General features: G+C 37.9%; 1 protein-coding gene across 8 annotated transcripts in view; it reads right to left on the reverse strand.

Annotated features, from left to right (window-relative positions):
- The window catches only part of LOC134205576 (monocarboxylate transporter 12-like), a 471,854-nt gene that overhangs the window by 76,453 nt on the left and 367,690 nt on the right, over positions 1 to 27,711 (reverse strand). The window contains exons 1-2 of one of the 8 annotated variants that reach the window (XM_062680940.1): positions 21,284 to 21,506; positions 21,161 to 21,216 (exon numbers count right to left, since the gene is read on the reverse strand). The exons of the other annotated variants lie outside the window; for them this stretch is intronic. Coding sequence (XP_062536924.1) covers positions 21,161 to 21,216; positions 21,284 to 21,483 — 256 coding nt within the window. The 5' untranslated portion in view covers positions 21,484 to 21,506. Of the gene's footprint in view, positions 1 to 21,160; positions 21,217 to 21,283; positions 21,507 to 27,711 lie in introns of those variants that run through there. 8 annotated transcript variants of the gene reach the window in all.

The raw sequence follows: 27,711 nt of genomic DNA on the forward strand, positions 1-27,711 counted from the left end.
TTTCCTCCCTATAACTTCTTTCCGAATGATGATTGAGTATGATGATGGGTAATATCGGAAACGACCGTATCAATCCGGTCGGTGGCAGTCAAATGATCGACGAAGTTACGTCTCTTCGTTCCATTTTGCGTCTCCGGCGAGATTTGTAGTTAGTCAAGAAGTAGGGCAAAGTTCTTGGGTAAACTTGAATTTGACTTCGATGCTCGTGATTATCCGGACGTGAAAATGGAAGAGAATTGACGCTTTTTGTTCGACAGATATTATGTCGAGCAGAGGGTTCTTGAAATGACGGAAATCCTTTTTTCGGTAAGAAAGAGGAATAATTTGAAAGATGCATGAAATGATTGCTGTCAGAGCGGAAATTGTATTGTTTGAAAGAATGATGCTTGAAGTTTGAACTTTTGATATTGTCAAATTTAGCTTCTGATTATCCGAAATAGGGAAGTGTCTGATAAATTAAATAGTGCATGGAAGTCTGCAAGTTTGAATCAAATTGAGCATCTTTATTTCTAGGCAGGATTTTTTTTAAACCAACAATCCAATCCTTTGATCTTTTAAAACATCCAATAGGTAAGTGAAAATGCAACTCGAAAGTCACAGAAAAATTCATTTGCGGATCTGAGAGTCTAACACTTATTTTTTATTTTAATGACATGAAATCTAGACCAACATTTAAAAAGGGCGTAACAGCCAAAATTAATTCCTTCTGATTCTTTGTCTACATATATAGCTATATATCTAGACGAGGAATCAGAAGAATTTAATTTTGGCTGTTACGCCCTTTTCAAATGTTGGTCTAGAAATTCATATCATGAAATTGAACAGAGATTCTTCTAATATCAATTTCTTCAAAGTTCCTTCTTGTATTACAATTTATTTGTGAATAATCTACTTGATTTCCTTTCGATGTTCATTGAAATGTTCTTTTAGAAATATATCTGGGTGCTGCTCGATTTTTTTTTCGAAATTTCATTAGGAATTTTGGGAATACAATATAGATAACTGCTCTCCCTATTTTACTCTTAAGATCCTTTATTGTTCCTTTGAATCCCTCCCCGAAATTTTCTAGATTTCTTATAATTGTCTATTAAATGAGACAGAAATTCTCTGATGAAATTTAACACAGAACTCTTCCTGGAGTTTTTCAAGAAATTTGTTTTGAAGTAAAAACACTGAAAATGCTGCAGAAATCTGTTTGACAGGGTATTACCCAATTTATCAAATTTCACTTGAAATATTATCCTGCAGGGATATCTTTAAAGGTTCAAACATTTTTCCATGGATTCTTCAGTAAATTCACTAAAATATACTTTTGGAAGTTCCTTATTCAGAGTTTTCTATCAAAGCTCATCCAAAAAGATATGTTCTCTGCAATTTGCAAAGTTGATAATTTATTGATAATACAAGAAGTATTAGAATGTTTTATCAAGAAGTAGGTATCTAAAGAACGTTCTATATGGGATTAATACGCCCAATTTTATGACAATCTTGCACGAATTTCATGCAAAGATTGCATTAAGCTGAGGCCCATGCACAGATTGCATTAAGTCAATATAGCAAGCCATTTCATTAGGTCACTGGTCACGAGAAAAAAGAACTAGATATGTGTTTGTGTCTACATAGAATCTATTTTTAAATTTCCGTCAAGGAACGATGCTTTATATACTTCGCCAACTTTATTTGCAAAAAAAAATTTGGCCGAAGACGAGAATTGAACCTAAAGTATCGCTTTTCGACTGACGTGCTAGCCATCTGGACTACACACCATGAAAAAAGCAGTGATAGAAGACTATCATAATCATCATTCTGTATTATGTGAATGTGATACTCATCATAAACCCAAAAGTTAGTGAAATTGCCACTATGCTTATCTGCGTCCTTGTCCGCCATCAAGTTAAACGGAGTCTGGAAGATTGTGTGAGTCGAAGTTATACTGCTGTACACGATGCTTAGATTGTTTACAACACTACAAGTACTGAGCCAAGATTTGTATCGTGAAGTACCAAGGTTGCAAAAAACGTGGAACGGCAACTTTGAGCATCCAGATTTCAGTCGTTTTTACAACCAAATCTGTAGGAACTCAAAAAATATCCTGGATAAACCCCAAGTAGAATTCCTGCAGGAACTCCAGCAGGAATTCCTTGATAAACTCCAGGATGAATTCTCGAAGGAAGTCTAAGAAGAATTGCCGATGAGACGCCAGGAGGAATCCCTGGAAGAATTCTTGAAGGAACAGTAAGAGTAAATCCTTGTGGAACTGCAGTAGGAATTCTTCTAGGAACTTCAGAAGGAAATCCTGGAGGAACTCCAGGAGAAATTTCTGCTTCAAGAAGAATATTTGGAGAAAGTCGTGGGCGAACTCCTGAAAGATCTCCAACAAGGAAGTCCTGAAGTAACTCCAGGAAAAATTCCTGGGGAAATTCAGAATGATTTCCGGGGGGAAATTCAGAATGCATTCCTGGGGGAATTCAGAATGAATTCCTTTGGGAATTCCAAGCAAATGCCTGGGGGATTTATGAATATATGGGGGAATTCTGAATGAATTCTTGGGGAAATTTAGAATAAATTCCTGGGGATATCAGAATGAATTCCTGTGGGAGTTCAGAATTATTTCCTGGGGGAATTTAGAATGAGTTCTTATAGGAATTGAGGGTGAATCTTATGTGATTCTTTCAAGAGTTCTTGAAGAAATTCTATCTGCAGTTCCTCCAGGAATTCTTGTTTGAGTTCCTTCAGTATTCCTTTCTGGAGTTTCTCCGAAAATTCATCTTGGAGCTCCTCCAGAAATTACTCCTGTAGTTCTTCCAAATATTTCTCCCTTGATTTTTCAGGAGCTCTTCCAGGATTTCCTTCTGAAGTTCTTTCAGGATTTAATCTTGGAGTTACTTCAGGAATACCTCCTGGAGCTCCTCCTTGAATTTCTTCAAACATTCATCTTTGAGTCTCTCTTGGAATTACTCCAGGAGTTCATTCAGGAATTTTGGGAATAACTCACGCCACTGATCACGTCGGTTCAAACTTTTAGGATTGCAAATGTGAGAAGAAAATATCATAGAAAAGCGAATTTTTAAATTTGGAATTTACCGTCAAACTTATTTTTGGGAACCGACCCCAAATGAACCTGGACGAGTGAGCCTTCTGGCTCGTGAACTGCAAAAGGTTGGAGTGGCCGCGGGCCACGCCGGGAAATTAGAAGGAAAAAATATTTTCACCTTGAAGATGATTTATTAGGAACAAAATGTCTTCAGCAAAGTCAAACCTTATTATTTAAGCTTTATTTTGAGGTTTGTTACAATAGGGTGGTCCCACTACATTTTGAGATAAAATTTTTAACTTCTATATTTCTAATTTTAGCATTGTACGATGTTCTAGAAAGTTGTTCCTTGTTTAATTTTGAGGCACATTGCTGAAAAAAAAAAACATTGTTGTATGTCGTTTCTATCATTTGTTATGGTTATTGCAATTAATAATGTTAGAGTAAGCCTAAAAAATCAATATTTGGATTGTAACTTTTTAGTTTTAATTTTTATTAAAAAAACGTCTTGTACAAAGTATCAATGTTTTATATATGCACGTTAGACAACCGAGTGGATTGCAGAGATATCACTTCGATATTTTCCCGATATTTTCATTATTTTATCCGATATTTTCAAATGCCTGTATTTTTGAATGGGGGAAAAAGAGGGATCCATTTCTCCATGAGTTAGACAAAAAAGGGCAAATTATTGCATATTTTGGAATTGGGGAATTTTGGGGAATTTGAGGTTTTTTCATCATTTTAAAAAATGACTTTTTGTACGAGGAAATCAAAATAATCAGTTCTAGAAGTGTTGTAAAACCGAAAATTCCGCCCAATTCGTCAAAAACAAAATGTTAGTAGGCGTACACTTTATTAACTCATGAATAGGGGTGTGCGCCGCTGCCGCCGTCGATATTTTTGCAACAGCGTCGCGTGTCGCTGACCAACATTCAACACAAATTGAAATTTCAGCGGAAATTTGGAACATATTCTCGTTGATGTAGAAAAGTTTCCGGTAAAACCTGTCTTGATAATGATCTGGTGATTTGAATTAACAGTTTATCGCATATAACAGATACCGGATAGACTCTAGAACTAATAATTTTGTTTTCCTCGTATAAAAAACCATTTTTCATCAAAGCGGGCTTGGTAGTCATATGGCTACTGCTTCTGCCTCATACGCAGGAGGTCGTGGGTGCAATCCCAGGTCCGTTCCATTCTCCTACCTTGTATCTTTCTCTTTATTTCTCATGTTCTAACAATCGCTAAAACTCGAAATGGACTTCCATACCGTTTCCATTACTATTTCTATACCTTCAACTTGAGTATTCTAACAGTAATCTGCTAGAATTGGAAATGAACTATAGAGCTCGTTTCCTACATCAAATTAGAAATTCCATCAGTTACCTTCTCCTATCTATCACATTGGCAGCTCGTTAACCAAGACGGACCTCTGCCTCTCCAACCTAACCCAGAAATTCCAACAAATTCCGCATGAACTCGTGGCAAGTGCAGAGGTATATTCGGCTTGCAGTGGGCGAGTTATTGCATCATCATTTCCTCCCCCTTCCCTACATTGACTTGCATTCTGACGTGGCAGGCGCCAGTATGACCTAACAAATGAGATCACCAGTACTTGTACATTGAAGATGTGTGCTAGTCCCAAGCAAACATCTGTTGGTTCCCTGGGCAAGAACAGCTGATCTGGTCATAATGGAGTAGCAACTACGAGCAGTCAATCAAGCTCAAGCTCAAGCAAAAAGCCATTTTTCAAAATGATGGAAAAACCTCAAATTCCCCCAAATTCCCCAGTTTCAAAATATGCAGAGTAATCCTTAGCCCTTCCTCTGTCTAACCCAGAGAGAAATAGATCCCCCTTTTCCCTCATTCAAAAATACAGTCATTTGAAAATGGTGGATTTTTTCAAGAAAAACAGTGATATCTCTGCAATTCACCAATGTATTAACTCGGTTGCTTAACCAAAGCATGCATTTTTTTATGCTCTTAAACTTTGCATTAGATGTCACTTCGATAAAAATAAAAATTAAAAAGTTACAATCAAAATATTGATTTTTTGGGTCACCCTAACATTATTATTTGAAATAATCATAACAAAAATGGTTTTTTCAGCAAAGTGCCTTAAAATTTAATAAGGAACAATTTTCTAGAACATCGTACAATGCTAAAATTAGAAATATAGAAGTTAAAAATTTTAACTCAAAATGTAGTGGGACCACCCTATTTTAACAAACGTCAAAATAAAGCTTTAATAATAAGCTTTGACTTTGTTGAAGACATTTTGTTTCTAAAATATAATCTTCAATTTTTGCCTCCTATAATTCTCCGGTGTGGCCCATCGTCCAGCGGCGGCGGAAAAGCAGAGCATGGAGTTGGTTTCGTAGCGATGGGCAACCAGATAAAGCGGTAGAAACTCATTAGCGGACGAATCTACAGTCACTCTCAAAATTGAGCGTACAGCATGGATTAGATGAATATATTCGAAAATTCCAACGGAAATTTAATTGTTGGCTCAGTTGTTTTAATGCATTTCAATATTTATCCCTTCCTTCAATGTATGCGTACATAAAATGGTTGAAATTTTTTCTCTAAAGTTCATTTATTTGAAAATAATCTCAAAATACGCCTACTAGATGTGACAAAATTGAGCGTACAGCTAATGTTTTTCTATAAAATTTCTTATTATAAACAAGATTAATGTGTTTTGATATTGTTTTTTCATGATTATATTTATAATAATAAACATCCGCTACTTAAACATTCAAAGTTTTGAAATTAAACCATGTTTTAATCAAAATGGCGAACAACTAAGATGTATAAACAATGCTATTTAACAATTCAATGCTGCTGGGCAAACTAGATGCTTTAAGATATGGATTTCACCGGCATCGTGTCTTATATATGATATATAATCGAAATCGAGCGAGACATACGATAAATTTGGGAAAATTCAGTCGGTAAATGATGAAAACAGATGTAAACATACAAAGAAAACGACAAATGTTGGGAACGGCATATTTCAAATTAAGTATAATTTTATTTAACAGTCGATGTATAGGTAGCTTATAAGCTCAGGACACTCATTAATAATAATATTACTAAAAGAGCAGCACAGGGATACATTATAAGATGTCATTTCATATTTGAAGGCTCAGTCACCGTATGAACAAATTTGGTTGAATCATTTAAATTCACCAAGATATCATTAAATAAGCCGGCGAACTCTTAAAAAAGTTTATTTTTACTCGCCACATGGAAATCATCCAATTGTATCTCTTATGGTAACAGACCGTGGAGTTCAATCCAAGTTTAATCATGAAATTACGATTTTAAGCTATCTTTTCAATATTCAATCAGAAGTGCTCTACGGGGTTGAAAAGCTGTTTTTATGTTCGGTACCTTAACATGCACCTTGTACTTTTAGAATATGACTGTGAATGATTGGATTCAATAATATTACTCTTAATGAAAGACCTGACACAATAATCGAGCTTTAAAACAAATTTAAGTTAAAGACATACTAAATTTGAATTATGTCATTCCTAACATTTGTCGTTTTCTCTGTATGTTTACATCTGTTTTCATCATTTTACTTTACTTTACTTATGGATCCTGTACACCTCCGGTGGTGCAAAGGGCCGACTTGAAAGATCTCCATCCTGAGCGATGCCCGGCTATCGCTTTAACCTGTTGCCAGGTTAGATTTCGGTCGACTTCTTTTATTTCTTTATTGAGGCTTCTCCGCCATGAGCCTCTGGGTCTGCCTCTGCTGCGATGTCCCGCTGGGTTCCAGTCTAATGCTTGCTTACAGATTTCGTTTCCGCCCCTACGTAGAGTGTGGCCGACCCAGCCCCACTTCCGATCCCGAATTTCTGTTGTTATCGGCCTCTGGTGACAACGACGATGGAGCTCGTTGTTTGAGATCCAGTTGTGAGGCCACCAGGCCCGAATTATATACCGCAGGCATCTGTTAATGAACACCTGCAGCCGTTGAGTGTTCTCCACTGATACACACCATGTTAACTACATTTCATAACATTTCATCATTTACCGACTGAATTTTGACAAATTAATCGTATGTCTCGCTCGATTTCGATTAGCTATCATATATAAGATACGATGCCGGTGAAACATACAAATTAAAGCATTTATTTTGCCCACAGGCATTGAATTGTTAAAAAGCAATGTTCTTACTTCTCATTTGTTCGCCATTTTGATCAAAACATGGTTTAATTTCAAAACATTGAATGTTTAAGTAGCGGATGTTTATTATTATAAATATAATCATGAAAAACAATATCAAAATACATTAATCGTGTTTATAACAAGAAATTTTATAGAGAAAAATTCGCTGTACGCTCAATTTTGTCACATCTAATAGGCGTGTTTTGAGATTATTTTCAAATAAATGAACTTTGAGAAACAATTTCAACAATTTTATGTACGCATACATTGAAGGAAGGGATGAATATTGAAATGCATTAAAACAACCGAGCTTACTATTTAATTTCCTTTGAAATTTTCGAATGTAGTCAACTAATCCATACTGTACGCTCAATTTTGAGAGTGACTGTATGTGTTGACTGTTGAGGATACGGAGCAAATTCTCCAATTACAGCCTAATCAACGTTTACGCACCGACAAACGATAAATTCGACGACGTGAAGGACACGTTTTATGAATGTCTTGACAAAGCTTATGGAATGTGTCTAAAGCATGACGTGAAAATTGTTATCGGAGACGCTAACGCTCAGGTCGATAGAGAGGACTTTTTCCGTCCCATAATCGGTAGGGAGAGCCTTCACTCCGCTACCAATGACAACGGCCTACGGCTAGTAAATTTCGCTGCTGCCAGAGGGATGGCCGTCAGTAGCACCTACTTGGCACGAAAGAACATCCGAAAGCACACCTGGAGACACCCAAATGGTGAAACTTGCAACCCGATAGACCATGTTCTGGTGGATGGGCTCCATTTCTCGGATGTTATCGATGTGTGGACATTCAGAGGTCCGAATTCTGATCACTACCTCTTTGTCAGTAAAATTTGATCACGGTTGTCAACTGTATCGACGAAAGATCACAGCGAATGATGCGTTACAATATCAAGCGATTGTCGGCGAAAGGAATATCGGCTGAGTATCGCCAGAAGCTCGACGACCGGATAAGTGCAATCAACGTTAGCGACAACATCATCGATCTATGGAGCGGTAAGCACGGCGTACAAAATTATGTCCCGTATTCTGTTCAACAGATTGAGACCGCTTGAAGAGTCCTTCGTCGGCGAATACGAAGCAGGTTTTCGAGAGGGCCGATTAACGACAGATCAAATGTTTACCCTGAGACCCTTGATAAATTCCGGGAGTACAACTTGCAGACACATCATCTGTTGATAAATTTCAAGGCGGCGTACGATTCAGTGAAACGGAATGGATTATGGCAAATTAAGCTAGAACATGGTTTTTCGGCGAAACTGATACGGCTGATTCGTACAACGTTGGTCGGATCGAAATCAAGTGTAATGGTTGCGGATGAAATATCGACGTCATTTGTTACCTTAGATGGATTAAAACAGGGTGATGCACTCTCGAATCTACTGTTCAATATAGCGCTCGAGGGAGCGATTAGGAGAGCTGGTGTGCAAAGAAGCGGTACCATTATCACAAGATCGCATATGCTCCTGGGATTTGCGGACGATATCGATATTATCGGGATTGATAGCCGTGCCGTGGAAGAGGCTTTTGCGCCTTTTAAGAGGGAGACAGCGAGGATTGGACTCACGATCAATACCAGCAAAACGAAGTACATGGTCGCTGGCAATCAACGTGGGTTCATTAGTGGTGGTGGTAGTGAAATGGTGCTGGATGGTGAAAAATTGGTAGAAGAATTTGTGTATCTTGGAACATTAGTGACGTGCGATAATGATGTTACCCGCGAGGTGAAGAGGCGAATTTCAGCTGCAAATAGGGCTTATTACGGACTTTGTAACCAGCTTAAGTCTCGTAGTCAGCAAACGAAGTCAAAATTCGCGCTGTATACTACTCTGATTCTCCCGGTGGCTTTATACGGCCATGAAACATGTACATTCAAGGAGGCTGATCGGAGAGCTTTCGGAGTGTTTGAGCGTAAGATACTGCGGACAATACTTGGCGGTAAATAGGAGAACGGTATCTGTCGGCGTCGCATGAATCACAAGTTGTACCAGGGGCTATAAAGGGCTGGATATTATTAAGCTTATACAACACGGCAGACTACGGTGGGCTGGACACGTTGCTTGTATGCCGGAAAAACGTCAAGTGAAGATAATATTTATTAAAAAAAAACCGGAAGAGGCCGCAGGCTTCGTGGAAGGCCGCGTAAACGATGGCTTTTTGCAGTTGAAGAGGGCCTGAAGGCTCTCAATGTTCAGGGTGACTGGAAGCGATTGGCCCAGGATCGAGTACAGTGGAGAAGGATACTCCATTCGGCGTAGGTTCATCGAAGAGCTGTAGCCCATCAAGTATCAAGTAAGTATTCCATGGAAAACATTACGAAGAATATTCCTCCGCGGGAATTCTGAAGAATTTCCCACAAAATACGAGCAAACCCGACCAAGTTGTCAAAACAAAATTATCTCAAATTACAGATATAAATCACAACTGTTAATATAATGCAGTAACTGCCATTCGTTTCAAGTAAATATTTTATCATATTCATAACAGATATGTTTCATTATATTGGTTTGATATAGTTTTCTACTATTTTAACTACTCATTGGAGGAATTCATGTGGAAACACGAAGGAGAACTCCAGAAAAAAAGTGGAGGAACCTCAGATGAATTCGTGTAGTAACTAAAGCAACTACAGGAAGTCAAATAGGATATGCGTATGTGGAACTTTAGGATGGATTCCTGGAAGAGCTTCAGGAGACATTCCTAAAGGGTCTCGAGAAGAATTTTTGATGGAATCGAAGAAGGAATCACTGGAGGAGCTCCAGGGTGATTTTCGAAGGAACTCTCAAAAACCTCTGGGTGGAGTTATTGTAAGAGCTCTAGAAGGAATTTCTTGTGGAATTCGTGAAGGAATTCCTGGAGGAATGACACATTTGTGGAAGAACTTCAGGGTGGAATTGCTATGGGCTCCTCAGGGGGAATTCCTTAGTTAATTCCAGGAGAGGAAATTCAGGAGAAATTCTTGGTTGAACTCCAGAAGGAATTCATAGAAGAACTGCAGGAGTAATTCTTGCGGGATTCTCCTGAATGGAATCCTGGAGGAACTTCACGATGGATTTCTTTAGAGCATCAGGTTGAATTCCTAAACGAGCTTCATTAAGACTTTCTGGAAGAACTCTAGGAGGTATTCATTGAGGATTACTAAATTCCCTAATTCCTAAACTCCTCAACTCATAAATTCCTAAATTCGTAAATTTCTAAATTTCCAAATTCATAATTTCTTAGATTCATAAATTCCTAAATTTCTATGTTCGTGAATTCCTTAATTCATAAATTTCAGAACACCTAATTTCATAAATTGATAAATTCATAAACTTCTAAATTTCTAAAATTGTAAATTCTCAAGTCCCTGAACCCCTGAATTCCTAAACTATTAAATGCTTAAGTTCCTAAGTTCCTAAAGTTCCTTGCATCTTAAATTCATAAATACAGGGATTCCTAAATTCCAAGTTGCTAAATTCTTGTGTTTCTGAACTCCTGAATTCCTAAATTACTAAATTCCGAAATTCCTAGATTCCTAAGTTTCTAACTTGAAACAGAATTCACGATCTTGATTATGACGATTAATTTATTTGTTTATCGGCAACGGCAGGCCTGTCTTGGCATGGTGGTTTCCATTCCACTTACCAAGCCGCCCACAACCAGGACGTGCGGACGTGCTGGAGTGTGGGTTCGATTGCCGCCCATGGTAAGGAGAAAACATTTCGTAATACAGATATGTTCCGATTTTATCACGTTCCGATTTTGTCACGCTCCGATTTCGTCAACAAAATTATTCCGTTTTTATCAACAAGAAAATTCAATCATTTTTTTTAGAGATTTAGCTTTTAAAATTAAATAACTTGGGTTAGTGTCTGGCCAAATGTTGTATTTATAGTATTTCAAGCACTAGCGGTAAAAAGCCGTAACTAACAAGACAAGGTTTCTCTTTACCGACTTCTCCCCATCGAAATAAAAGAGACAAGATGCGGGTTTGTTTGCACTTTATTACTTCAGGACGAAGGATTACATTGTTATCTGATGTTCTGAAATAACCGAAAAATCGTTGAGAAACTTTTTCGGATGCTCTAGGCCGTCCAAACTGTTCTGGAGTGCATATCCTCGAATGCATTAGGAAATATGTCTACTAGGGTGGCTCAAATTAGTATGGGAAAAACTTCGTTCAATTTTTTTGATGGGCCGCCCTCTTATTCGGTTCTATTTGATGCCCTGATGCTCTGGACAAAATTTCAGCCAAATCGGTCAACGTTTGGGCAGTGCTAAACTCGTTGGAAGTTTATATGGAAAAATGTATGCAGAAACATCCAAAAACAGTAAATTGCAGTTGGACTACACAACTTACGATGAAGAACTATGATACTGTTATGTAGAAAACCGCGAGAAGATTCGAGTTTGCCCGGCTAAGTTATTAGCATTTCTCTGCTGTGCGGTTTGAGCAAATTTCGTTTCTTTTACCTTTGAAAAGAAATAAATTCACCCCTACAACACTCCAGTAAAATGCTAATATCTTTGCGTAATAAACTCTAATCTTCTCGCGGTTTTCAGCATAACATTCTGTATTTTATTTTACAAGAACTGAATGAGTATCATAGTTCTTTATCGTAAATTGTGCCGTCCAACTGCAAATCACTGTTTTTGGATGTTTCTGCATACATTTTTCCATATAAACTTCCAACGAGCTTAGCACTGCCAAAACGTTAACCGATTTGGCTGAAATTTTGTCCAGAGCAACAGGGCATCAAATGAACCGAATAAGAGGGCGGCCCATCAAAAAAATTGAAAAAGTGTTTTTTGAGCCACCCTAATGTCTACAAACAAAATCTCCTAAGCTAGGATTTATGTCCAAAAATATCTATGTGATCATAAGACATAAATTGATCGAGTTCTGCATAAAAGTAAACGTAAACTATTTCAGGGTCTCCAAAACGCCCTGGAGTTTATGTGATATACCCGATCAACCAAGCCTTGAAAGACGTATTCGTGCATCGTTGAACATCTTCGCAGGTACATTGAGCCGATAAGATTTTACTCATTACTTTTACACGCAACTATAGGCCTTTCAGTTTCTCCAAAACATCCTTGAGTTCAAATCAGTTCCGGACATGTGATCTACCCGTTCAACCAAGTCCTAAATGATATATCCGAGCATAACATCACAAACATTCCAGCAATTCCATCGAGCTGGTAAAATATCACTTAAAAGCTACAGTAGACCCTCCATGAGTTGATGTTCTAAGACTCGATATCGAATCCTAACAACAAATGATGCCATACAAATATATTGTCACGGTTACTTTGATAGTCTTTTCGAACAATTTTCCAAGAATTTTTGTTCCACATCTCAATACCGACTTTATTACATCTCTTCAAAACTTCATGGATCTCAGATCATTTCACTACCGAATTTTCAAAACGGCTTTGACCTATCCAATGATCCAACTTATGAATGATGTTAGATATGACACCCTAGTGGAACCATTTAGCTTATATGACTTTAATCATTACTAGCTAGAACCATTGCAGGCCATTACGGTTGGCTAAAATATTCTGGAAGTCGTATTGTTTTATGCAATCGTCCAAGTCCGTTATACGCCTCAACAAAAAAGTTCGCAGCAAAATTGTTCGACACAAACACCTCCTTAGTGCATCTAATAGATATCTTGATCTTAACTCAAGATAATTTTGGAGGACCTTGGACATCTGCTTCTTCTTCTTTTGCAATGGCTCTACATTCCAACTGGAACTTGGCCGGCTTATCAACTTAGTATTCTATTAGCATTTCCTCAGTTATTAATTAAAAGCTTTTCTATGCCCGCCATTGCATGAGTATGTATCTTGTGAGCATAGTACAAAGGGAACGCCATGCCCAGGGAATCTACAATGTTTCCCAAACGAAAATATTCTAGACCGGACCGGATGTAACCATGAACACCTCGTATTTCAGAAAATTGTGTTTACATTATTCCTATTGGATATTGCCAAAGACATTGCAAAAACTTTGATTGATTGACCTGGTAGATACCTTGAGCTGAACTCGAGAATGTTTTGGAGTACCTTGAACATCTCAAATTCAAGAGAATTGAGTTTGCATGGTGCGCACATGCTTATTGAACCATGTTGGGTACATATCGATGTTGAGGACATTGCATGAAGCCTTGGTTGTCCGGTAGATACTTTGGGTTGAACTTGGGAACGTTTTGGAATACCTTGACCATCATTGAGAAAACTGGATTTAAATGATGCGCATGTGCCTATTGGACTGGATTGGGTATATGACGATGATGATGACTTTGCATAAGCCTTGGTTGATTTGGTAGATACCGTGGGCTGAATTCGAAAACGTTTTGGAGAACCTTGAGCATCTCGTATTCCAGAAAACTGATCACTGTCTCAACGATCAAGATGACTAAACTTGATTGAGTGTTCAGATTTATTAAACAATGTGCGGTATGGGATCCAAATATTTCATCTGCAAGCTGTCAGAAGCAAAATCTTCCAAAGGTTTTGGATATCTAGGTCTTCAGGTCAATCTTGACCTTCAATATTTTTCCTGGGTAGCCGACATCCTGATAAACATTTTTGCTTGTTTCGCTTATTCGTTCTTGTTCGTACGGTTCCCTCCACTGCAGGCGATTAGAACGTGCGAAATGATTGTCAATACAGTCCAATTTCGTTTTCCGCCAAGCGCTCCCCGTCTGACATGGGTGGAGATTGCTGGATTTTTACGACAATTGGATACTGATGTATCGCTTATGGAGACGGTATACAAAACAGCACTGGATCGATCGCTGTTTGTGAAGTTTGTCTACGAAGAATACGGAGCCGCGAAAATTCAGCTATGCCAGTGGAATGTCTGTGGAAGTCAACATAACGGTTGCCGGTACCAATGTACAATATATCAGAGTGTTTGATTTGCCACCAGAATTACCGGATAACGATTTAAAACAGCGACTTACGGAGTATGGAGAAGTTGATCGGGTGGTTCGGGAAAAATTCCCGCCAAACATTGGCCTGGATCATTTGTACACCGGTGTGAGAGGTGTGTATATCGATGTGAAGAAGGAAATTCCTCCTTCACTCGAAGTGTCGAACTGGAAGGGAATGGTGTTCTACCAGGATTTGCGGAACAAATGCTTTCTGTGTCGAGCTGAAGGTCATCGAAAGGATGCTTGTCCACAAAGGAATAAAGTGAATCAGCAAAAGGAACAAACAGCGGGAAAGAAGGAAACAAAAATGAAGGAAAATGGACCGGCTTCGAAGCAGCAAGCGGAAAAACAGCAGCGGAAGCAAGGAAAAATATCATCATTGAAGTGCCAGAGGAAGATGTAGTTGAACTGGATGCCGCTTCAACTGATCGAACGGAAACATTCGAGATACCGGATTCGATGGTAGAACGCGAGAAGTTAGCGAAAACAATATTCTTCAAAAACAAAACGGATCGGATCTGGTTTGTGAAGAAGGGAATCATGGGCTACACGGACCTCCATAGAAAGATGAAAGAGGAAGAAGAGGAAAAGAAACTAGCGACAACTCAACGACGGGAACACTTTACAACTGTGGGATCGGGCGAGCGATCTCCACTAAAGAAGACATCCCGCATACAAGATACTTCTGAAACTTCTTTGGAATAATTTGTAGTATTATTTCTAATGTTTTCGGCTCCGTAGAGTTTTTAATCAAACATTTTAGCCTAATAAATAAATGGAATGGTAAAAAAAAACATTTTTGCTGAAGAAACTGGGGACCTAGTTCTCTTCGGTAGTTTTTCACAGCCAATCTCAAACGCTTGGCATATATAACCCATCCGACCCGAAAGGGTTAAGGAGGTCAAATATTTTCAAATTTATTGTTATGTTATCAACGGATGCCACCTTATCTTAGGAAACGTTCATAAATTACGTCACGCGGAGGAGAGGAAGGGAGAGGGTTTCTAAAAGTGTGACTACTCATATCCATTTATATGAAATTTCATACAAAAAGTGGGACAATGAATGAAGGAGGGATTGACAATGATTAATTTTCCGTAACATCATTTATGGACGTTCCCTTGATACACTCCGTACTTGTCAGGAACCTTTGATGAACCATTGATAATACCATTTGAACCATTGATGATAAATATATATTTTCTATGTCTTTTCACTAACTCTTTCCACCCACTAGCATGTTTACATGGTTTATGGACAGTCCTTTAGCATTAAAAAATGTTAGAACCTGAAAATCTCACACTTTACAAGCAATAAATCATTTTTACTAAAATTTTAGCTTAAAAAAATCGTCTAAGAAAATTATTCCGATTATGTCACTGTTCCGATTTTATCAACTGAAACTCACGGACCGTGTTGATAAAAACGGATTATACCTGTACGAAAAATTCTCCACAGGTTCACCTGGGAGATTGTAATTGTCATTGAGAGATAGTAAATCATGTTTTATTTAAACGTTATTTTTGTAATTGCATACATACAAAAAAGGGGAATTCAACCTAATTGGCTTTTCTATCCTTGAAGACAACAACTTATATAAAGCATGCTGCTATTGAGGAGACGGTCTCGCCGAACCAGTACAATTATGTGGAAATTTGTTGAGATAATTCCATTGTATATATAATATTGAAACCATATGATAATATAAAAGTACCATCAAGGCACCCGATTGAAGCGGTTTGGATAGGAAGAATGGGATTGTCAACTTCCTATTGTTAACATTTCGTGGATAAATGGCGGGCTCTTCTCCCCATCTAATGGATCAATCTGGGAAACGAGGGCTAGTTTGTATTTTTGTATGTAAATACATCCTAAACTGATTTCATGATGTTTCGCATCTGTTGCAAATTCTATAGTAAAAGTAAATCTATGATGATTTGGAATATAATAAATTACACTCAACACTCATTGTCCTTAGATTTGATTGAGACTCCTCAATCTATACCACAAATTTATCAACATTTAGTACCATCGATGTGAAAAGTAAACACGTGTTGATGGAATCACACCACAAGACAAATAGCAACAAAGGTATTGGAAAAATGTTGCAGCCCATGCGTACAGTGCCCTATATCGACTAAGAAAATTATCTCTCTCCAGATGGGGCCATGCCCTGTAGTAACTTGTTTTCGCATTTAGTTGCCTTAAAAAAACTTACCAAAATATAAGGTACGAACTGTGTAAAAGCTTAGTGGGTGTTGAAGTTACCTGTAACGAAATAAAAAAAAATAGTAATTATGATACAGTTTCATTAAGTTACTTTACAGATTTGTACGCAATGGCTTATCGTAATCAAATTTAATAGTGATTAATAAGGTTTTGCACCTGTCGAGACAATCTAAATGCAAAGTTAGCTAATGTTTTTTTCACACACGCGCACATACACACGGATAGACATTTGCTCAATTCGTCTAGTTGAGTCGAATCTATACAACTTTGTTGTACGAGAAAGACAAAACTTATAAAATAATATTTTGTACTTTCTAGAACTTGAAATAACACGGGTAAGTCCGTTTATTTCATCATGAGTTATAAATACAAAATTATATGCAGTTGAATTCATTTCCTATTGAACAACCTGAAGAGATAGCGCACCTGCCTTAATTTCACATGGAATGATGGAACAGAGCTCCGGATGTATACTTTAATAAAACCTTCCGTCGCCGTTACGAAAGATGACCAAATCTCAATTTTCTGATAGTGACGCAAAGTTAGACAATGTCCCTTTCTCTCGCTATGGATCCAGCAGATGCACGAAATTGGCTGCCTAAATCCAAAAGAGCTCGCATGGCTGAAACTGCCGGTTGATTATTTGCCAGCTATACAAAGACGACGAGCGAATCGCCACTCCTCCTCCCGTCAACCGTTGTTTTTGTTGCTTGGATTTCGATGAAAGTGAATGGTTTTATCTGATCCAGCCTTGAATCATCTTCGATAGAGCTGGCAGGCGGCAGGCCCGCAACAGCCAACTGTCGGTCGGTCGACTGTTGATCTATCTAAGTTGAAGTCTTACTGCCGAGGAGGCACTCGACAGCTATTGTTTAACCACTTGCTGGGGAGAATTTGGCAGTCTTGTTTCCGGGCGTCGACACGCCATGTTATTTGAGTTGTCTGCTTCCTAATCCTACAGCTGGTTGTGCTTGGTGTAATATGTTATGTGGGAAACTCTAATCTCTTATATTTGGACAGGCACATCTTGTTTGTCGTCATAACATTTATCGTGTCAAAATTATGTCGACGAATAAGATAGAACAACACAAGATTTTTTTCCGAGGAAGATTCGGATCCTAATACGATTTGCTTCTATTCTATTCAACTTCACTACTCCACTATTTTGACCCATATCCTTGATGGCAGTAGTGGAATTTGTAGGAATTGTACAGTTCATACAATAACTTTGCCAACGTTAGTTTGTTTTGCCTTTCTCGTATACAAAGTATACGTAAAGGCTATATGTTCGCTCCAAAAACGAACTTTTTATAGGAGGCCCGGAGACCCATAGTGTTATATACCGATCGACTCAGCTCGACGAACTGGAGTGATGTCTGTGTGTGTGTGTATGTGTGTGTGTATGTGTGTGTGTATGTGTGTGTGTATGTGTGTGTGTGTGTGCGCAAAAAGTCTAGCTCACTTTTTGGGCACTTATCCTCAACCGATTTGCTCGCAACAAGTTGCATTCGACGCAGAATCCTGTCCCATTGTTTCCTATTGAAAATTGACCCGATCGGACTATGGGCTTAGAAGTTATGGCCAAAATACTTTTTTTTTCATAAAAAAGCACATTAAAAAGTCTAGCTCACTTTTTGGGAATTTATTCTCAACCGATTTGCTCGCAACAAGTTGCATTCGACGCAGAATCCTGTCCCATTATTTCCTATTGAAAATTGACCCGATCGGACTATGGGCTTAGAAGTTATGGCCAAAATACTTTTTTCATAAAAAAGCACATTAAAAAGTCTAGCTCACTTTTTGGGCACTTATTCTCAACCGATTTGCTCGCAACAAGTTGCATTCGACGCAGAATCCTGTCCCATTGTTTCCTATTGAAAACTGACCCGATCGGACTATGGGCTTGGAAGTTATGGCCAAAATACTTTTTTTTCATAAAAATCACATTAAAAAGTCTAGCTCACTTTTTGGGCACTTATTCTCAACCGATTTGCTCGCAACAAGTTGCATTCGACGCAGAATCCTGTCCCATTGTTTCCTATTGAAAACTGACCCGATCGGACTATGGGCTTAGAAGTTATGGCCAAAATACTTTTTTTCATAAAAAAGCACATTAAAAAGTCTAGCTCACTTTTTGGGCACTTATTCTCAACCGATTTGCTCGCAACAAGTTGCATTCGACGCAGAATCCTGTCTCATTGTTTCCTATTGAAAACTGACCCGATCGGAAGTTATGGCCAAAAGATTTTTTTTTCCATAAAAAAGCACATTAAAAAGTCTAGCTCACTTTTTGGGTACTTATTCTCAAACGATTTGGTCGCAACAAGTTGAATTCGATGCAGAATCCTGTCTCATTGTTTCCTATTGAAAATTGACCCGATCGGACTATGGGCTTAGAAGTTATGGCCAAAAAAAAATTCCATATAAAAGCACATTAAAAAGTCTAGGTCACTTTTTGGGCACTTATTCTCAACCGATTTGCTCGCAGTTGCATTCGACGCAGAATCCTTTCCCATTGTTTCTTATTGAAAATTTACCCGATCGGACTTTGGGCTTAGAAATTATGGCCAAAATACTTTTTTTCATAAAAAAGCACATTAAAAAGTCTAGCTCACTTTTTGGGAATTTATTCTCAACCGATTTGCTCGCAACAAGTTGCATTCGACGCAGAATCCTGTCCCATTGTTTCCTATTGAAAATTGACCCGATCGGACTATGGGCTTAGAAGTTATGACCAAAATTCTTTTTGCCTTTCTTGTATACAAAGTATAGGGGAGACTGGGTAGACTTGATCCCCTTTTCTGATTTCCGATGTATCACGGCCAAAAATAAATAAACATACGCAATTTCCACACTGACTCTCTAAGAAATATAGTATTTAACTTTACTGATGTATGACAGTCCTTAAAATATTGTTGTTATTGATACATAATCGATTTTTTAGAGTGCTGTCAGAAGTCTACTTTTAAAATATTCGGGGAAATTGATCCCTCTTCAAGAGCTTGCTTTGTTAAAATTAGAAAGGTGCCCTCAGATTTTTTAAATATTTTTCCTTCAAAACACGCGCAATTTTCGAATTGATGAACGAACATGAACGATTTTTGTTATTGAATTCGACAGCACATGTTATTTTTAAATTTGGGGAGACTTGATCCTCTTTCTATGATATCTACCCAATAAATAATGTTTCCTGCCAAATCTGTCAAATTTACAAAAAAAATCAGAAGCCTGAGAACAGATTTATATTTTTTTGAATTTTTTCGCCAAATTTTTGTATGGGTGACTAAAGGGGGATCAAATGTCCCCATAATGAGGCAATAACTTCAAATCCAGATATTCTAAAACTTTGATGGAATGTTGACATTTCCACCAGTACAAATCATTAAGCACATTTATGGCCTTGTGCTGTGAAAAAAAAACGAAAGCATTTGGTCATTGTTATGAAAAGTTATTCAAATTTCGCGTGGCCAATAAAAAAATCTTTAGGAAGGTCAAAACATACAAACCGCCCTGCAGAATAAATAAGTTTGTCAACCCAAAAATAACTCACCACATAAAGGTCATTTGTCTAGAGGATCTATACTAAAAAATACGCTAGAACAAAACTACTTTAGTTCTCGATAAAACAGGGGGTGATCAAGTCTCCCCGGGGATCAAGTCTACCCACCTTCTCCTACTTAAAGGCTATATGTTCGCTCCAAAAACGAACTTTTTATAGGAAGCCCGTAGAGCCTTAGTGTTATATACCGATCGACTCAGCTCGACGAATTAAAGTGATGTCTATGTGTGTATGTGTGTGCGCAAAATAATCTCACTGGTTTTTCAGGCACTTATTCTTATCCATTTCATTTCTTAGGCATTTATCCTCAACCGATTTGCTCGCAACAAGTTGCATTCGACGCGGAATCTTGTCTTGTCTTGTTTCGTATCGAAAACCGGCCCAGTCGGACTATGAGCTTCGGAGTTATGGCCAGTTTTTACAAGAAAAATTCTTTTTCTCTATTTAGGCACTTACTCTCGGCCGATTTACTCGCAACATTCGACGCAGAATCATGTCCCATTGCTTCCTATTAACACATGGCCGGATCGGAACATGGGCACAGAAGATATCGCCAAAACACTTGTTTCATACCAAAAGTGCGAAGAAATTACTCACTCACAAGAAACGAGAAAGGCACCATCACCGCTAGGTGGATTAATCTGGGTTTTTTATCTTTCACGTAATCGAACTAGACATACATTCACACAAACAGATTTTTTTCTGTCATGCGACTAATAAAAAAACTACCACGACGGGCTGTGCCATAGAATGGAATGTACCTACCTACCTTGGTAATTTTAAATTATTTTTCAAAATTTGGGTTGTGATGAAATCGGTAACATCGATCATTTTCATCATCTGGTAGATCCGGAATATCAAGTAGAAATCCGCAAACCCATAACTAGAAAATAGGAATAATTATGAAGCACGGTGGAATATTTGGAAGTCAGGTGCATCAATTTTTGAATGTTGAACTAAATCCTAAAACCCGTGTTATACAACATGGATCATGAAAAAAAAAACACAATCGAAAAAGATATAAGCTTTTTGTGCTTTTTATGGGCCATACACCATCTGAAAAGGAAACTCGCCATATACAGTTTTCCATCAACAGATGAAAGAAAAAAAGTTAAATCCAATTCGAGTCAAGTGCGCGTGTAATTTGTTTAATAATTCATCAGGCTTGGCCACAGACAATATTTATCGTATTTGTTCGTACCTTTTTGTATCAACTGATTGCTGCTGACACCGCACCGGGGCCGTTTTCCAGCGGGTCTGGTTCGTGGGCAGCAAAAAACGGAACCTTATTGCTTTATTAATATCGCATTAAACCGCCAAATACCTCACTCCAACATGCGTCGTTCCAGAAGCGGCAGCTATCGAGAAGAGATATGGACTTTGTGGATGTGTAATGTGGCACTTTTTGTAATTATACATAAATCTCTGGTGGTGGAGCGTTTTTCCTCCTCCAGCAGATGTGAAACTTGCCGGTTGAGTTCGCCTCGTAGCCAGCTTGAATTGCACAAACACAATTTGCAACATTTCCCTCCGAGAGAGCAAGTGCCTTAACGATAAGCAATAAATTAAATGAAAATAATACAACAAACCAGAGGAAAAACTTGACATACGCACACCGCGTGAAACGATTGCTAGTTGACTCCATACAAAAAGCATACACTATTAAGAAGGCAGTCGAATATGCAGAAAAAACTGAAGCTTATGTGATTTATCGTTCTGCTTGGCAGTTGGTATCGCTTAAGTATGTGGCAGAAGGTGGTCTGAAATGCACTGTTGAGATGGGCCAATGCACATTTGTAGCAAACGTCGTAATTGTGGAAGCGTTGAATGCCTAATTACATTTTGATCTATTTACTTAAAGTCAGGCACATTATTTAACAGCAACAAGAGGCTGTACCAATGTGCACTTCGAATTTCGAATTAGTAAAATAAAAAAGTTGAAGGATGCCCCTTGCATCTATCTCCCCATCATATCTAGGATGAGAAAGTGAGTAACGAGAAGATGATGACCAATCACAGACGCAACCGCTGCCATCACCAATAACTGATTATGGAATTATGGTCATAGTGCAGTGCTTGCATCCCTCTCGTTTACGGTGATTAAAAAAATTTAATTAACACATTCCTGTCGTAATGAGTTTATTAAAGTTGACAGCGTGGATCACAACTTATGGCACGCAATGGGAAAATGTGTTGTACCGTTTGGATCAATATGCCATTTCGAACAATTATTGAAAAAGCAATAATGAAACCGATTCATCTAAATACCACTGGTGCGTGGAAAATAAATGATTGATGTCCATTGGCGGCGTTGAAAAACCTGTTAGGATTTCCTTCGCCTTGATTCTGTCACCATCTCAATGCCACTTTGAATTTCTCACCCTGGGCCTAGTCTGGCTCAATATGGTTGGCAAAAAGTGTAACGAACTGAAAGGGTTCTCGCAAGGCTTTGATCCCTGCCCCGAAAATCGATGAAGGAAAATTGATGATACCCCACTAATTGGGTACGAGCCTAAACTATTGGGGAGGACAGTTGATAATATGCATGAAGCAACGAGCTGTCGATAAAGTTGTCAAAATTTGGTAATAGAGGTGTGAATTGTAGACCGTTTGATCTAGTCTAGATTAGTATGGAGTTTCGTTCTGGTAATCCACATGTTCAAGGTAATCTTTTTTGTTTTGTTTTGTGGAAGGAAATCATTTAAAACTTTGTTTGTGGAACGTCAAATCCATATAACTTGGAAGGTTGACTCAGGATTTAGTCAGTGTTATTTTTTGGACCACCCTAATAAAACCAATTTCCAGGGCAGTGCTTCGGTCTTGCAACAGCTTGAAACTATATTAATTCAAATATAACAACAAAAAAAGATATACATGTTTTATTATTATTTTCTTTTCAGTTATTTCTAATATCTTAAACGAAACATTCTTGAATCGCCACCACTATAATGGCTCGCGAAGTTTTCGTAGCTCAGCCACCAACCTACGTGTATTAACATTGCAGCAGAGTTATGTCTTATACTATCGACAGACATATGATTTCCGCACAATGATTTTCGTATCACGCTGTACGCGTACAGTGACAAGATGACACACATCTTTTCTTTCCACTGTTATCTATTTGACAGTTTGTTTTGAAAAATCATAAACTGTTATTATAGTTTTTATGAGTATTACACAATATTTACCCATATTTTTTTAACAAATTGTGAATTCGCGTCAGCAGTTTATTCGTCGATATGAAAACGTCATTGTTTTCCAATTCTTCGTATAGGTATTTTAGCAGAAATATGCGAGTTCTTGCAAATATTCCGCTGGGCAATTATTTCTGCGGACGTTAATCACTCTATTCTATGGTTTGGGGCGATTTGAGCATCCATGAATTACTTATCGCTTGGAGGTGGGATGGTGGGTTGCCCGTAGTGTGACAATCCATACAAAAAATTTAGAGACTTGAAAAAACTTTTAGAGGGGTTGAAAATGGACAATTTTTGCGTTATGTAATTAATGGATCTTCCCTCAGTGCAAACGGCACTGATCGTTTAATTCATTTGGACATTTTGAAGGATAAAGCCAGCACCGTTCAATTGGGTAATAAATCCTGTAACAGGTTTATTCGGACACGGAACTCCGGGTTTTTTTTAAACACTTATTTACTTCACCCTGACTACCGTTTATTTCTGCACTCCACTTTTACCTCCACGAGATCCTCCTCTCCTCCTCCCTCCTCTACAAACACTACAGATCCAATTTTGAATTTGTACAAAACATTCTTCCCATCTAAAAAAGTAGATGCTGACTAATGGCAAATCAAAGATCCCGCATACTTCCCAATCCCCAGACCTCATTCCAATTAAACCCATGAAATCCTTGCACATAATGTTCGAAATCACACGATGCAGAACTCAAACCATTGATTATCATGCAAAAGTGACGGTAGATCTTCCCGGAAACAACCCAAGAACTGGCAAAATCAATAGGAAAGACATCTTCAGAGCATAATTGTAGCAAATAATGGGATTACGAATAATTATTTTGCCAATGTTGTGGAAAATATAATCCGGAATTGCGGAAAAACGAATTTTACTCAGTCAGCTTGCAAATGTTTGTTTTTATTTTATATGTCAAACGGCGTATTTGACATTTCAAAACAACAAATTATGTTCTGTTTCGTACAATACAACGGTCGAAGGGCAGGGTACGGAAATCATCGTGCTATCGTGATACCAGCGTGATTCTGGGTGACAGACATATGATTTTATGCTGTACAGTGATATTGGTATCATATATCTGTCACAAGTATTAGCTCATTTGACAGGAGCGATCGCCCGCAAAAGCGAATGACCGTTAAAAAGTGTGGGACAATCAGAGAGCGCCAGTGACACGTCGGTTCGTCGGTGATAATACTTTCTTGTCGTATGCTAAGTGAAGACATTCCACTACAAAGCTTTGAATAATGTTCTAATCAATATGTATGTTGTTCATTAGCATAAATTGATAATATATACGCAACTTTCTAATTGAATCCGTTGGGAAGTTCAAAAGAGTTTAGTTCGGAGGAGAGGCACAGATGGAATAAATCCGTTTAGAAACTCAAAGAACGAAACGGACATCTTTTGGGTTTACAAACAGAGTAAACCTTTGGTCTTTCGAGCTTTTTTGTTTTCCGAACGGAACTATTTTTGCATTTTTGAACAAGATCCTTTCGGCTTCCGAACGTAACATTTTAAGGCTTTGGAATCCCAAAAGGATATCCCTTTTACAGAAACAGAAAGATGCCTTCAGAACAAGATTCAGAAGCCCAAATGGCTCCACTTGGAATTCCAAAAGTATACCTTTCGTAAAGTCCAAAATAATTTCGTAATTTTTTCCCAACAATGTTTCGTTCGGAAATCCAAAAGAATTCTGTTTAGGAAGCCCAATAGAATTTCTTCCGGAATCCTAAATAATTTCGCTCTGAAACTCAGAGAAAGGCCTTGTTTTTGGTTTAAAAACCGTCTTTTTTTGTTTTCTGAACGGAGCTCTTTTCGGCTTTTGGAAAGATCTCTTCTAGGTTTTCGAATCGATTCCTTTCGCGCTTCCTAAACAAATCCTGTTAGAGCTTCCGTTCAGAAGCCCAGAACGCTCTAATCGAAAGTCCAAAAGATTCCGTTCGGAAGACCAAAAGTATTCCGTTCTTAATTCTAGAATGATTTTGTTCAGAATCCCATCAATTCCGTTTGGAAGTCCAAAAGGATTTCTTTGGAAAGTCCAGAGTGATTACTTTCAAAAACCCAAAAGAATTTCGTTCAGAAAATCGAATAGATTCCGTAAGTGAACTCAGAAGGATTACGTTCGGAAGTTCACATAATTCTGATTGAAAATCCGCACGATCGGATATCTTTTGGGCAACCTAATGGTATTTTTTTACTTTTGAATGGCTTTAGAATGGATTAATTTTGGACTTCTGAATGCAATCTTTTTAGGTTTCCGAAAGGAATCGAAGAATCTTTCCGTTTGAAATTCTAAAAGGATTCTGTTTGGAACTCAAAAGGGATGCCGTTCAAAAGCCTGAAAGGCTCCGCTCGGAATTCCAAAATGATACCATTTGGAAACCTTATAGAATTTCGTACGAAATCCCCATAACGATTTTGTTTGAAAGCCCAAAATAGTTTAATTGGAAAGCCCAACAGGATTCTGTTTCCAGCCCAAAGTTTTTTTTTTAAACTGAATGTCTGTAAAAGTCTGTAACTTTAATCAAAAGTGTGTATAATGTCTGTAATCTGTATAATGTCTGTATGCAAGACCAAATGTCTGTATGTCTGGCATCCCTGCAACACAGTTACTGACGTTTATGCTCGCTACCATTTCGCTTCGACAACATCGGATGTTTGTGAAGCGGATGCTCCGTGCGCCGGTTGCGCACAACTCAGGGTTTCTCGATGCCGGGTGGTAGCGGTGCCAACATACCCCCTCTCTAGGGATCCTATATTAAGAGATGTGCGAATACTTTTCCAGACGATTTAGCAACGCTGTTATTTTCGTAAACAAACGCTGCCAGCACTTGCTGCAGTGAAAAATGTTTAGGCTTGCACATGACTTTACATTCGAAGACACTTTTTGATTATTTTGTCTATCCTCTAGCAGTGCATTTTCGCTAAAATAAAAGAGCAATACGAATGAACAGAACACGATATAAGGCATCAACTACACACTTAAAATAAATCGCAGATTTCTGTGAAATTTCACCGAAATCTCAACAGCAGAACTGTTCGGTAAAAATTTTACAGATTTTTTGGTGGTTTTGACAGTTGAACAAAGGAAAATACCGCAGAAAATCGGTGAAATAATTACCGAACAAATCTGCTGTTGAGATTTCGGTGAATTGAAGCAATTGAAGGGTTTTCGAACGTAATTTTTTTATTGTTTTTTGGGAATAAGATTTATCACTTGAATAATCGTATATTTAGTAATCGATTTTAATTTATGTTGTAGTTTTTTGGAGCTTATCGCGAAACTACTTCACAGGCAACATTGCTGCTCTTGGCGCGAAAGATAGCACCGTAAAAATCTGGCTACTATGTTGCACGTATGTAGTGATGCGTTTCGAGAAGTTCAATAATCATAACCAAAGATTCGCAAGCTGGATTAAAATCGATTACTAATTATTGTAACGATTATTCAACATGCGATTTTGGCCATGTGGGTTCTTTTTTCGCCAGCGCTTTATGGGAAAGCGCTATATCAGTAGGATGAAAAATCCACTTTCCCCATACTAATTCCCATGCAAACTTGAAACGGCTCGTGCTAAATCAGTTGTTATCCAATTTCGCTCAAATTCGCGGAGGACACTCAGAACATGGGACAGAATTGAGTGATCGGTGTGGAGAAAAATCGAATTTTTGAACCACACTAATATAAATCTAGATAAAAATTAAATAAAAAATACGCTCGAAAAACCTAATTTTCCATACCACCCTAGCGATTTTGAAGTAAAATCGATTGAACAAGTGATGTAAACAACCTACGATTACGGTCTGTTCAGTAAAGTTGTCACGTTGATAAACGTTGATATTATTAAACATGTTATTCTACCAATCGGTATATTAAGTGAAGATGCGATGGAAATATATAAGGAAGTTATGATTACTATAAACATTTTGTTTTTGACGAATTGGGCGGAATTTTCGGTTTTATAACACTTATAGAACTGATTATTTTGATTTCCTCGTACATAAAGCCATTTTTTTAAATGATGGAAAAACCCCAAATTCCCTCAAATTCCCCAATACCAAAATATGCAGAGCAATCCTTAGCCCTTCCTCTGTCTAACCCAGGGAAAAATGGATCCCCCTTTTTCCCCCATTCAAAAATACAGGCATTTGAAAACAACGGATTTTTTCAAGAAAAACAGAAATATCTCTGCAATCCACCAATGAATTCACTCGGTTATGTAACCAAAACGTGCATTTTTTTATGCTCTAAAAGTTTGTAGAAGACGTCACTTCGATAAAAACTAAAACTAAAAAGTTACAATCAAAATATTGATTTTTTAGGGTCACCCTAACATAATTATTTAAAATTATCATAACAAATGATACAAATGACGTACAACAATGGTTTCTTCAGCAAAGTGCCTCAAAATTAAATAAGGAACAACTTTCTAGAACATCGTACAATGCTAAAATTAGAAATATAGAAGTTAAAAATTTTATCTCAAAATGTAGTGGGGCCACCCTATTGTAACAAACTTCAAAATAAAGCTTAAATAAT

Source organism: Armigeres subalbatus, chromosome 1 (assembly GCF_024139115.2).
Source record: "Armigeres subalbatus isolate Guangzhou_Male chromosome 1, GZ_Asu_2, whole genome shotgun sequence".
Lineage (NCBI taxonomy): Eukaryota > Metazoa > Arthropoda > Insecta > Diptera > Culicidae > Armigeres > Armigeres subalbatus.